Source organism: Crocodylus porosus, unplaced genomic scaffold, assembly GCF_001723895.1.
Source record: "Crocodylus porosus isolate Cpor-Errol unplaced genomic scaffold, CroPor_comp1, whole genome shotgun sequence".
NCBI lineage: Eukaryota > Metazoa > Chordata > Crocodylia > Crocodylidae > Crocodylus > Crocodylus porosus.
This window is the reverse complement of record NW_017728918.1, coordinates 93,763,517-93,777,753: the sequence shown is the minus strand read 5'-3', so window position 1 is coordinate 93,777,753 and position 14,237 is coordinate 93,763,517. Positions and strand designations below refer to the sequence as shown.

At 41.6% G+C, this 14,237-nt stretch overlaps 1 protein-coding gene across 1 annotated transcript in view; it reads right to left on the bottom strand.

Moving 5' to 3' along the window:
* LOC109312144 (dermatan-sulfate epimerase-like) overlaps positions 1–14,237 on the bottom strand; it is a 330,716-nt gene that overhangs the window by 28,804 nt on the left and 287,675 nt on the right. Inside the window, exon 13 of the mRNA XM_019538188.1 lies at positions 7,934–8,402. Coding sequence (XP_019393733.1) covers positions 7,934–8,402 — 469 coding nt within the window. The remainder of the gene's footprint in view (positions 1–7,933; positions 8,403–14,237) is intronic.

Genomic DNA, 14,237 nt, shown 5'->3' with positions numbered 1-14,237 from the left:
AAACACTTCCCAGAGATGAGCCTATGAACTGCACTTCATCAACCTCCTGGATACTAAAAATCATGGACTAAATATAGACATTGGATTTATGACACATTATAACCTACCTGACATATGACTCGCCAGCTACTTCTCCACTACTCATCCCCCTTCTCTCCCCCACACCCAGCCTGTCTCTCACCCATTGACTCCTCCATCTATATTTTCACTGTATGCATACCAGCACTGCCTCTGGCTTCTTTACTTTTCATTCCATCCAGGAAGAGCACACACCAACTGCTGAAACTTCCTTAGCCTGACGAAGGGTTATGAACCTGCAAGCTTGCTTAAAAATTGTTCTCCAACTATTTAGTTGGTCTAATAAAAGATATCAGATTCACCCAAAGAACCTTGTATGCCTATGTCCTTAGACCAACACGGCTACAACTGACACCCCTGTAACACTGAATAGTTATACACTCAAATTTAATTTTCAAATGATATGTATTTTTGTTACAGTTTTCACATTCTGTCTCTTTATTTTTATGAAGGCATGGATAAGTCAAATTAACTCTGTATCCTTCATGCCTCTCTTACAGAAGTGTCCATGACAGTCCTATAAATCCCTATTGATCATTATTTGAAGGTAGATGATGGCAGATTCTCATTACTCTGACAGATGTTCCAGCTTTCAGAGACCAACATAAAACTTTAAAGGTATGGTGCACTGAACAGTAGAAAGACACTGCTAGATGTGATACTGTGAGCTCCATATGTTTTAACAAGCAAAAAATAACAGAAGGCTTCTAGTTAGTGAGGAAAAATCAAGACTGTTATGTCACAGTCCCCTGTAAATCACCACTTCATTCATTTCTATTTTTGGGGAAAGTATATTTTTTTGGAAACTATATTTTTTTTATATAACAAGCCCATGAAGGAGGATTTATTTCATATTCTCCTTGTTATATGCTGACAAAATGTTTGTATTAAAAATGGTCCATGGACTGTGCAAATAATATTAAACTCTAGTACACTGACTGACAAAATCTCTCAGTGTAACAAGGATGCAGAATTTGCCATTTTGCAGAGCATTGGTGTTTCCATCCGTAAGGCAAGCTTTTTTTGTCCAAAATATAAAATCTGACTAAAATCTTTCTACATGTTGGGGGACTCTAATTACATCACTCAATTCTGGAAGAGGTTGAGAAGGCATATGGAAAGAATCACTATTACACATCCCATCAGCCAAAAATGCATTCTAGCAAGGGAGTGTTCTAGAGACCAGTGACAGATAAAACGCCATGGAGCTTTAACCTTGATAAATATCCTCTGTTTTTTGTAAGAAGCTGCTCAGATAACATACTACAGTGCTAATATAATTTGCTACAAACTTTCCCTGAAATCCCAAACAATTTAACATATCAAATCCCAGGAAAATTAAACAAATTCATTGATGCTGTCTAAAAAGGGTCCCTTTGTCTCCCTTTAAGGTCCAGTGCAAAAATTTTCATATAAGACTGATATTTTGAAGTACTTTTTCCATCTTTCTGTAGTCCAAAGTATGGTCTGCTTACATATCACTACTTTAATAATTGACTATGCTTACCCATAGCCTGTTGTCTTTTGCTTAATCTAATAATAAATCATTGACAAAGATATCGGCTGTGTGTAGACAAAACGAGAGGCATGTGGGTATGGCGCTTTGAAGTGGGCTAAATGCTTTTGCACCACTTTAATGGTGTTGGTGTTTGCATGCCTCAGTGGTGTAATGCGCATTATTTCCAGGCACTGTAGGAAATTTGGTGGTGTAATGCACCTTAAATGACTTGGGGCACTGCAAACTAAAACTCCTTCGAGGAGTTCAAGGAGTTTTAGTTTGTTGCCCCTACAGCTGCGGAGCAAAGCACTGGGCTCTGTGCAGCTCCGCGGCTCTGCAGGAAGCCCTGCAGACAGCCTGGCAGCATCCCAGGAAAACAGGCTCCACCCAAGAAAAACGGCAAGCCTGATCTTTTTTTTTCCCCCCCGGAGCCTGCCTATCTGCCTGAGCTGCGTGGGGGCCTGGTGCTTCCCTCCGTGACTGTGGTGTCCCTGGGACCGCCTGAACCGGGTGCCTATGGGCAGGTGCTGCCTGGGGGTGGGAGATGACACTGCTGTGGAGGGAAGCACTGGCTCCCCGGTTCCCCACAGCCCAAGGACTGCTCTGCCCACTGGCAGCTCACCCTCCCCTCCCTGCTGGAGAGGTAGGTAAGTCAGTGGGGTGTATGCATGACACGGAGGTTTAATCATCCCTAAATCGAAGCAGTATTTTTTAAAACTCACCTCTTCAATTTAGGGCCGACATTTCATCTACATACGCCCATTGTGACTACCAATACTCTGTTATCAGTAATATGCTATCAAATTTTTCTGTTGTAACGAACAGCTCAATTTTCTGTTAGACCACATGAACATGAATTGAATTAAGGTTTCACATAATAGTATTAGACTTCCATCTTTTCATAATTACAGTAAAGATGAAAGTAGACTCAGGAAATGAAAAGATTCCCATTAACATAAAAATTAAATTTAAAAATAAAGAATTACTTTTTAATTTCTATATATCCTGCACTGCCCTAGAGCAGTAAGGATCAATCTTTTTGGCAGGTGTGCCACAAATTAACCTCATACCAAGCTGATCCCCTTCCCCTGCCCAATTTGTTGCTCTGCTTTCTGCTTCCTGCCCCATCTGTTGCTTCTGCCCAGTTTGTCACTAGGCTGACTGTCCTGTCACTGGTCTGTCCCATGCTACAAACAGAGGCTGTCTCTGTTACTTGTGGCACAGGTGCAACAGGTTGGCCACTCCTGCCTTAAAACAGAGGTTGGCAAGATACAGCCAGAGCCAAATCTGGTCTCTGGACCTTTGGATCAAGCTAGCAGAGCCATGGCTTTGACAGCATTTGATTGTGAGGGGCTCTGGGGAGTTCTCCCTGTACCATACCACTGCCAGGCACCCGAGACTCCAGTGGAGACGGTGGTCTGCCCATATTGCACTGTAGTCAGGTGGCATGGACACTGGCAGTAGGGGTTGTGCCCACATCACGCTGCAGCCATGCAGCAGGCAGAAGCAGTAGAGGGGACCAGGCCCACCTTCCTCTGACCCTAGCTGGGCCATTTCAGCCTCTCTGTTAGAAAGCTAACACCTGCCCTAGAACAATGATTTGTGACATGCTGAACCACATTTATTTTATTTAGTTTTGCAAACATCACCGATATGCCTTTCATTTTGGTTTTATTACAGATCTCAAACCTTATTTAAGTTCATTTAAAATATTTCTTAAATGAAGTGATTTGGACTTGGGGTTTTTAAAACTATGGTCGTTACTTTTAGATTCAAGGTAATTTTAGCAAAGATCACAGAGAAAATCCAGGTAGGACTGCCAAAGGGATCAAGTTCTAACAGCAAAACTTTAAAAGAACAGCAACAGACCAGATTTGAAACATTCCTTCTAATCAGATAAACACCTCTGGGGTAAAATGGGCTTCCATATGAAACTATGTACCAGCATCAAAACTATTAAATCAGTGGGGCTACACTCATTTAACAATATAGAAGGAATTCCTTTTTCCAAAGTTCCAGGCAAATTAGGTATAAGAAACTGCACTCCATGGGTGCGTCCAGATGCACATGGACATTTGGTTCACTGGGGACAAGCAGCAGCAGTGTACTTTCACTGGGGACAAGGAGCAGAGGTGTACCCAGGGAATGCCTGTGCCACAAGGGCTTTGGTGTGTGGCAAGTTGCCCCTTGTGAGGTAGGGAAGGCAGGGCTAGCACTGGGCTGGGCCCAGCAGCCTTACCTGGGGTCCCGGGGCCTCCCAGGGCTGCAGCCGTGGTAATTCAGCTGTGTAGAGTCTGCCTGGCAGCACAGCAAGACAACAGGCAGCCTAGCTCCACTTTTCAGCAGCACGTGCTGGCTGAGCGTGTGTTGCTCCAGGTTCTTTCCCCATGGTTTTTTTTGACCCCTGGATATCCATTGGTCAAGAAAACATGCAGAAAGAAACCCCGGCACAGCATATGCTTGGGCAGCACACCACTGCAATGCAGAGAATACCAGACTGTGCAGTATGTGGTGCTGCAAATGTATTTGCAGCACCACATACCGCAAGGCTGCGCTCATCTGGATGTGCCCTATAGCAAAAGTCTTCTAAAGTTCCATTACTGTGATATTTCATGCACTACTGTATATAGATTCCTACACCAAACTCATCACAGTACTGTCCCTGTGCCTTCTATAAGTTTACTAAGCAATGCAAGTAACATCTGTCACACATTTGTTCTTTTCAGGGTAAGAATAGTACACAATGAAGTGTTCCATTTGGAAATTTTTGAGAAACGCCCCCCATACTTTAAATACAAATACGCACACATATACCCACTCCAACCTGCTTATTGGACTAGGGAAGTCAAATAAATATTCTTTCTATTTAGAGAAGGAGGTGTTGAGGTTTGTGATGGTTGCTGTTACTTCCTGAGGGAATTAATTCCACAGTCTGCAGTTGCTGTCTAAGCTGTTTTTTACCCATATTGTATAAAGTAGCTTGGTGCCAGAGAAGTAAAGTTGGTAACCACCATTTTTATCTTCAGGTGATCTTTTATCAGATATTCAAGATATTTTAGGATTGAAAGTCCCCGAGTGCCTGAAAGATTAGGACTGAGACCTTGATGAAAAACTTTGGACCATAAATTCCACCATAATGCCATGGATTGGCACTACAGAGCCTTTGCAAAGCAGGGAAAAATGAAAGGTGGGACACCTCAAAAAGCCCAAGAGCTAAATTCTCTCAACCTAGATACTAATACTGAGGAAAAAACCCCCACTCCGTGCAAGGGATTTTGACAGAAGTCAAAGGACAGAAACTTCTTCCAAGCTTACAGAGCAGTCCTGGATGATCTTTATTATTGATTGTCAGAAGTATGAATGCAATTGTCACACCACTATCTCTTGCTCAAAACTCCCTGTATAGGCACCTGGGCCAGGGACAGAAGTTACACATAAAGCATTTTTAAGTGATCAGAAACTGGTTTAAACCTGTAACAGAACATAACTTCAGTGCACATAAACCAGTTTCAAAATGGCCAAAACCAGTTTGAGGTAAACCTGGTTGAATGTAGTATAAGACTTAACCGATTGAGGTCAAACTGGTTTATGGAACTTGTGTCCTAGACCCCTTCCTGGTTCAAGTTAAATCAGAGTCCTCCAACATCCCAGCATTTCCAGAGTCAAAAGTACATGTTTATTCACTAGCAAATTGGTTCAATCTTCGCAGGTTGGACTAACCAGCAAAGATTGAATCAATTCAGGCTCCACCTTTTTGAATGTCTGTTCATAGCCCTGGATAAAACTACTATTCTGTGGCATTCCCAGTTTAGTTTTTTGCATCCTCTGCCCACTCCCTTCCACCATCTGTTCTAATTCTAGCTCCTGAATCACCATGATTATTCAACAACTCAGTTCAAGGTGTGGTGACACTCACAGCACTGATGTCTTTCAAATCCTGAGACACCTTTGTGGAATGTTTACCTCACACTTAAAACAATTTTGTGACAACCAAAAATACCAACAGAGGGTACTGGGAATTTCCTTGAGTATGAAAAGACATACAGAGAATACTTCCCTAGTGACAAGGCTTGATAAGGCTTCTTATGAGTTCTTTTTAATTATTATGGCTATTTATAAAGAGAACCTGACAGGAAATAGCATATTAAAAAGATTTAGGCAAGGACAAGCTAAAAGCAGATTTTGCAAAAGATCAATCACTGCTTTTACTTTTTAGAAACTATTTATGAAGAATACATACAAGTTCCTTTTTTAAAATCTGCATTCAATTCCTCTTTTCCTCTAACCTTCATCTCTCCTGTGCCTTTTTTTATATTAAAACCACAATTCTTAAAGCTGCTTCTTGTATGTTCAGGGACATTAAGGTGGAGTTTTGATGTTAATCTTGAATAATCTTGTCATTTGCTTTTATGCTGTATTTTCCAATTATATTTCATTACAGGGAACAAATAAGGAGGAAAGCACTGACCTCACAATAAGCCACTGTCTAAAGCACAGAGAGACAAATCACTCAATAACGTACTTGAACTGGGTTTGTAACATTTTCCCCTTAAAAGTTAAACTACAGGTCTGACGTGACATTTACTACTAAATATATGAAAATCAACAATGGCTGCACACTAAATATAGGGCTCATATTAGAAATGTAAGATGCCAAACAAGGTTGGCTTATAAAGAAAAAAGGTGATCCAGGGCTTATACAGTAAAAGTAAATAGAATGAATGTATCCTCCCATACTTCAGGGATAGAAACAAGAAGTACTACAATAAACACCACCATCAAACACTATACTGTACTTCACTTAATTATTGGAACCTCTATACCTTAGGTGCCCTGTCCCATCAGGCTGATATAATTTGATTGGGTTTATGCATCCAGAATTACTACACAGTCAGTGGACCACCTAAAAGCAATCCAGAAATAGCAGAAGTGCCTAGAGGAAATGCTAAACACAGGGGTATGTCTGAATTCCTGTTCTTTTTAAGAACTCAGATGCCTGACTCAGGGTCTCCATTAGTTGCTTCCATTCACTTGTGATTCAGAACACTTCAGCATCTCCTACACTGAACTGGCTGGTGGTAGTGGCCATCTTCTGTACAATAGTCCAGTGATTTTGAGCACTCACCTAACTTTTGGGAGACCTGAGTCCTAGGCCCTTCTCAGCCTGAGGGAATTCTAATACAAATCTCCCACTTTCCAGAGAGCGCCCTAACCAGCAAGCTTTAGAATGGTTTGGGCAATGGTACCGTCCAATCCTCTGGTTGAAGTTGGGTTACTGAGCAGCCGAAATTTTAAAAAATCAAGGAGAGTAAGCAAGAAAAAGACTACCTGTTAATCCAAATTTTTAAATCTTCAAGAGAGGGTTCAGAACAGTAACTGGTGGCACACTAAACTTCAACAGATATAAGATATTTCATACTGTATTTAATCAAGAAAACACATTCTGTATTGTCATTGTGAGGGACAGTGGGTGCACTTACATGTAACCGAAAATATTGCACAGTACGGGTACATGTCTACACATGCACACCCATACTTGAGTGTAAATTTGATACTTGCATCATGCAGGTATCAAATTTATGCCCAATTAGTTACTGTACAGTAACACAGGGGGCCTCTGCTGACTTCAGTTTGGGACTAAAGTTAGTCCCAAGGGCTGGCAGCCATCTGGCCGAAAGCTGGAGCTCCCTCTGGTGGCCAAAGGGGCACATAGCAGGCTGCTTTAGTCCTAAATTTAGTCCTAGGTCACCTGCACGTGTAGATGCCAGCCTATTATCACTGTAAATTGCTGCACAGTAAATTTAAGCCGGCATAAATACACGTGTAGAAACCCCCAATAAGTATCAATCTTATGTAATTTGAAATTAAACATTTGAGATACACTGGTGTCTAACAAATGAAGACTATCTCCATTTGCTTTCTTTTTTAGCGAAATCCATCTAAGCAGGTCAGTCATTCTATCTATTTACAAGAGAGATACAAGGTAACACCTTAGATTAGACCTCTATTAGTATTTTCTAGTCCCCAAACTTTGCCACCTTCCCTATGTTGCATTTAATCTTACCACTCAAGTAGTTTCTCTCAGCATTAGAGTAATTTATAACTGCTAATGTCCAATTCAGATGAAAGGTCATTTGTATATCTTTTTTATATAAGAGGGACTTACTAATTCTCAAAATCAATTGCTAGTAAGATGAATGTCATGGCAACTGAAACGCAATTTGGGATATATCTACCAAATATAAAAGCCTATAACTGCATATTAATGCACTCAAGAACGTCATTTGTGCATTCACACATTCATTCATTCCACTACAAGAGAATTTACGCAGTAAAAACAAAAAGACAAAAATCTACCAACTAGGCTGAGCCGCCATCCTTTCCATGTAGTCCTTGGCCATGTTTATGGCTTCGAGGTTCTCAGGGTAGAGGACACAGAACATTGCCAGGGCACCTAGGTTATTTCCATATATTTCATTCCACCGAGCGCTGAATTCCTTGGGGTCCCAGGGAGGAAGGTACTCCAGTGGATTGGATAGCATGGTCTGCACCGCCTCAGTCAACCGATCTGTGATGTGCTGATGTGTAGTGACCGCCTTGAGCCGCAAATCTCCCACCTCTCCTTTAGAAAAGTAAAGCATGGGGTAGCTGTCGTAGTTGGCATTGATGAAAGGAATCACAGTTCTTGGGTTCTCATCAGTACTATACGCCAATGCGAAATAAACCACGTTTATGAAAAACACACTCGGGGCCCCCCGTGTGTGAGTCCTCATTGTGGCATCAGATCTCCAAGTCGCAATGGAAGCCAAACCATCTTTGAAATATCCTAGAGTAGACAAATATAAAAAGAAAATGTTAGACAATTTTTGGGACAATATTAATCCCTCAGGCGTGTTTTAGAAAAAATATGATTCAGTCCAGAACTGTAAGAAAACTGGTGTGCTTTAAGTAATTTATTTGGCTACTTCAGACAAAATCCCTTCTGAGCAACTGCCTTTAAAATTAAGGAAATCTGTGCTTTGGAAAGAATGCCCCTTTTCCACAAAAATATCTTTACTCAGATGATGGAGTGATAAGGATGGTATTAATATACAATGACATACAACAAAATGCATAAGCCTTAAACTCTTGACTCACCAAGATTTAGAATAATTGCCTTTACCTAATGTAAAACATCACTGAGCATTCTAGCAAATGGAGGAGAAGGAAGGGGAGGGAGACAGAAAGATTGTATTAACAGCAGCCAAGACTGATGCTGGATTGGCTGATGTTAACAGCTGTGGAGTAAAGGATTTGGAATGCCGGAGGTTTGTGCTGGGGTCATTTTATACTGTGTACAAGGCCTCTGGTTCTGACACGTCTTCATTTAAAAAAAGAAAAAAGAAAAAGAATGCAACAGAATCCAGGAAAAGCAGTTGAAATAACTGGCCCTTAGCGTGTGTGTCAGACTTTTTTATTATTATTATTGTAAAGGTTCCTTCATTATACATGTGGAGATTTACAGCCAGTTACTAAAAAAGGCTGAAAGTGAAATAAAAATTACATATTTTCCTACATACATGGCTGTGTTAAAACGTGTTTCAATGGCAAATCTATATAGAGGTTAAATGTAAATGTTTAAATATAGTTACTTTTAAAAATTACTAACAACGTAGCCCCAAGTCTCAGATAAAACACGGCTAAAATCCCCCTGAGGAAAGTCAGGGAATTCTTGGAATTCTTAAGAGGGGAAAGGTTACAGAAAGCAGACCCAGGAGAGACAGTTTAATGTAAATAATGAACAGTAGTTTTAAATTATTAGAAAGAGAAATAGACTGAAGGAAAGCAGCAGCCAAAAGAAAACAAATATATATATAATTTCAAGGAAAACCTGTTTCAGAGGATTCAGAAAGAAAAATCTTAAGCTAAAATACAGAGTAATCGCTTATGCTTCCTGCACTCCCTACACATGGAAGAACAACTGAATTTATGCTGCTAAATCCATATGTAGATATCTGGATCCCAATATAACGAAGTAGTTAAGGACATTCAAAGTCAACTGATTACTCACATGTTTAGTTAAGTATCTTGTTGTATCCTCACAGAGTTAAGTATCTCCTTGGACTGCAGCCCTAAACTAGTGGGAGCTGCTGGATATGCAGCACTTTTGAAATGCAGCCATTAATTCAGGCATCTAAATATGAATTTAGGAGCCTAACTTCAGACATTTTCAAAAAACTTGTGCCCAATGTCTATGTCTTCCTTTCGCGTGTCTATTCGTTCTGATAACACTGTTTTCAGCATGGTAACTTTCTGAACACTAAGTAAGGGGAGGAGAACCTAGAATAGAGTGTTTTTGATTACTACTCTAATGTACAGCACAGGTAGGTTTGTCTTTGTTGGTTGCAAAACAGCTGTGATAAGACATGCTGTGTCAGTTGAAATATTTTTTTCTAAATCCACTTTTTTTATATCTGTTCTCTTTCTCTCTCTCACACACACACTTGCACAAACACATATCTAGCCAATTAAATGTAGGACTACTTATGTCAACCACCCATATAGAATGAAATCATGCAACAGAAAATTCTGAAAGGAAAAGGTTAAGAACCAACCAAACCAGTATATCATGTTTGAAACATGATGTGGGTTTTCCAACATTTGTGAGGAATTGTGTTTTCATAATGAAAACCACAGTTCTTCAAAAGTCTTTTTAATCCTTTAAAATCGGGAGGGGGGGGAGGGGAAGGGCACATGACTATGAAACAAAAACCCAAACTAAAAGATTTTCTGCACAGTAAGAAAAAAAAATCTTGTTCTTCAACTAAGAAGAACAAGAAATGCTTTTTATATGATTGTACAGGGCAACAAATATCTTACAAAAAACTGGTATAGGAGAAGCAATATATACACATTTTAATAGATGTATTCTTGTATCCCCTTCTCTGGCTTAGATTCAGGAGAGCATTTAATTGCATCAATAATTACATTTGCTTTAATTTAAGTATGCACTTAAGTGCTTCCCTGAATCAGGGCCTCTCAGTACAGATAACACAGACATTACAACAGTCTTTCCCTTTGAAACAGAAGTCCCTGACTTTGTGCTCTACAATTTCATAAATATCAAACAATACAAGTGATTTACCAAACGCACATCACATTTGAAATGAAAGATCTAATTTGCTCCCTCTCTACATTTGTCAATTATGGACCTGAAATATAAATGCTCAGTGAAACTTTATATAGGGTAGTAGATAGGACTAGCCTTTTCTCCCTTTCCCCTGGAATTATCTGCCACAGTGCTATGCTGGTAACAGGGAATACTCTGTCTTTTAGGTGGCAATTAATTGTTCCTATTGCATGAATAGACCCAGAGCTGACCCTAGGGGAGTGTGGGGCCTGGGGCATATCCAGTGTTGTAGCACTGCCCCATGCGCCCCAGATGCCACACAATCTTCAGTGAGAGCAGTGATGGGGGGAGTGGTGAGCAGCTGGATGCGAAGCCAGCAGTGATGTGCAGTGGTGGCACAGAGTGGGGCCGGGAAGGGCTGTGGCCACTCTGCCTGTCTCCACAGGGCCCTCCCAAAGCATGGGGCCTGGGGAAGTCACCCCAATTAACTCCCACCAAGGAACAGCTCTGAATAGACCCATCGTGGGAAATACTGGACAAGCCCTGTTCACCATCCCTTTCCGCATCCATACTCTGATACTGAGCTAGATGGACCTATGATCTAACCCTACCATCTAGGATGGTAGCAATGAGGGTGTGGCTACATCCCCTTCTGCTGGGTGGAGTATTCACAGTGAAGAGAACTTACTGTGCATGTGCATTCAGACATGCATGGATGTTTGGTTCCTTGAGGAAATCTAGTGGCAGTGTACCTTGTGCTGCTGCTAGTTGTCATTGGGGAACGCCTGTGCCATGTGCACTCTGGAGCACGGCAAGTTACCCCAGGTGGTGTAGGAGAGGTTGGGACCAGCACCAGGCTGGCCTCAGCAGCCTTTCCTGGGGTCCTGGGAGCCTCCTGGGGCTGCAGCAGTGGTGAGTCTGCCGTGTGGAGCCTGACTGGCAGTGGAGTGCAGCTCTGGCTGGCCAGGCTCTGGCTTCGGGTGGTGCATGCTGCCCCCCACTTTTTTTCTGTGTGTTTTTCTGATCCCTGGGGTCAAAAAAACTCTCTGTGCTGCTCACTTGTAGTGCAGAGAACAACTGAACATGTGGTATGTGGCACTACAGATGTGTCTGCAGTGCCACATACCACACGGCCGTGCTTGTCTGGACACGGCCTATGTGGCGTCAAACCTTTGATGTGATCCTACATGCCCGTGAGCTCCAAGAACTCACTGGTATATCAGCATAGCTCCTGATGGAGCTCTTCCCCTTCTCCTTCCCACCACTTGGGACCAATTCAGCAGCAGAGGAAAGCAAGGGTTGAGGATCACTGCTGCTGCCACTCATCTTCTCCTCCCCACTGCTGCTGAATTCAGAGGTGGGGGGAGGAAAGGCAGGAGTGGTGGAGGGAGGGAGGGAGAGGAAAAGCAAACAGCAGCAGGCTCTGGAGCTGCTTGAAAGCAGGGACTCTGGGCAGACAAACTGGTGTGCCAATAGAATTCCCAACACATGTGGAGCTCCCAGTATTAAATAACTGGGATACTATTGCACTATTTACAGTAAAAAAACCAACCCCTTACTCTTGCCTCAGACCCCAGCATCACCGTTTAGCATCTGCAGGCCAAGTTTTACCAGGAACTCAACATTTTTGAGAAAGAATTTTCTTTCCCTAATTAGTTGTAAATGATTACCTGACACAGTGTCAAACATAAAAAGAAGGCAAGCATGCTACAAGCCATCCCAGGCAAGAAGAGATTAATATACCAAGTGTATTGAAAAATCTGTCATATTCCTTTGGGTTAAAAGGCCAGTTTTGGCTGGAATACCTCCTGAAAACTTAACACTGATGTTTTTCAGTCCACTTATTTATTCAGCTACTTGACAATGTAAGCAAAGAAACAAATAAATTAACCTTAAGAAAAAGAACCATTAGTTTCGGGGGAAAAAAACCAGGACAATCCTTTTTTGGGGGGGAGGGGAGGAGTGAAGGTGCTAAACTCTACGAATGAGAAGTGGATGTTGAATTGAAGATAAGATCTATCACAAGATTGTTAGAACTAACTGACCAGAACAATCTGTCATATGCAAATTGTGACATTATGAAATAAAGTTAGTTTGATGCACATCTTAGGGTAAAGACAAGGAACAACCACATGCTGGCTGTGGTCTGTGCTGTGGGAGATGACAGGCAGACAGGTTTTTTGGAGCTAATCAACAGGTAGCTTAATGTCCTTCCTTGGAAGAGCTGTTTAAGAAGAGCTCCATTCCTTAATGGAGAGAAGCTTTGCTTTCTTAATGGGTTGATAACCACTGAGTTAGGGGTGATAAACATTCCCTGCTGGGCTGCTTAGAAGAGCCTGGGTGTGGGGAGAAAGAATAATCAGAGCGTTCTGACCTGGCCTGGCCACATCCCCCTAAGCTCAGTCTTGTGGAAGCAAAGGGAGGGCTGCTCTAGTGCCCCCCAGCTTCTAGCCTGAGCCCCTGCAGGCATGTGCCTGTATTTCTGGGATGTCTGTCCAGTTACAAAACTGATTTAGCCTAGTCAGGTTAGTTTAACCTGCAAAGACTGAATTAATTCAGGCTCAGGCTTTTTGAATGTCTGTCCTTAGCCCTTTACTTCAGCACCAATGTCCACAAGATATGGATTGACACCTGTGGGGATCCCTGCTGATACAATTTCACTTCAGTTACAGTAGAATCCTTCGAAACACTGTGACCTGCTGGATCCATTTGACAGGTTTTTACAAAATAAGTATCATTTTTGGAATATCCTGTAGCTTACTGGTGGATTTTAAAAAGATACTGGCCTTTAGTATATTTTGGTAGAAGTTTAGCTGGCTCAACTATTGCATCACAAAGGCAGAAATAACAAAAAGCAGAAGTTACTGAAGATTGTACTGGCATCATCAACTCCAGTGAGACTCAACTCTGCCATGGACAGAGGCATATGGAATATATTCTGGATGAGCATATACTTATGCAACTAATGTGAGAATTAGTTAGAATTTGGTTCAGGATTCCACATCTGCAATTCTGAAAACCTATATGCAGCTTTTGCCTAACTATGGACATGACAGAACTCCACAGGTTCCTTCCTGTTTGCCTATAACTGTGTTTCTCAATCCTTAGAGCCAAGATACACCTCATTACACTCATGACACCGCTTAAAAAATGCCAAGTCTTAGCTTTCACTTGGGCTTTTTTGGCTATGAAAAAATAAAAGAGTAATTTTTCAGAAAGAGCACAACAGGTCAGAATATTTTTGATACTGTGGATTCTATTTGAAATCTCTGGGTTTATCTTGTGAATTATGCGTAGGTGTTTGTGGCTAAGAACAGATAGTCAAAAAGCCTGAGGCTGAATTAATTCAGTCTTCACAGGTTAGTCTAAGCTACAAAGATTAAACTGATAAGAAAATGAACAGATATTCACTTTGGATTCAGGAAATGCAGCTACAGTGGCTCGAGCCAGAAGCCGGAGGGTACTAGAACATGACTCTCTGGCACATAGCCAGCATGGGCTGTGTGTTCACTTTCTCTTCCTGCCATTGGCAATGTGTAGCTGGCTTGGTGA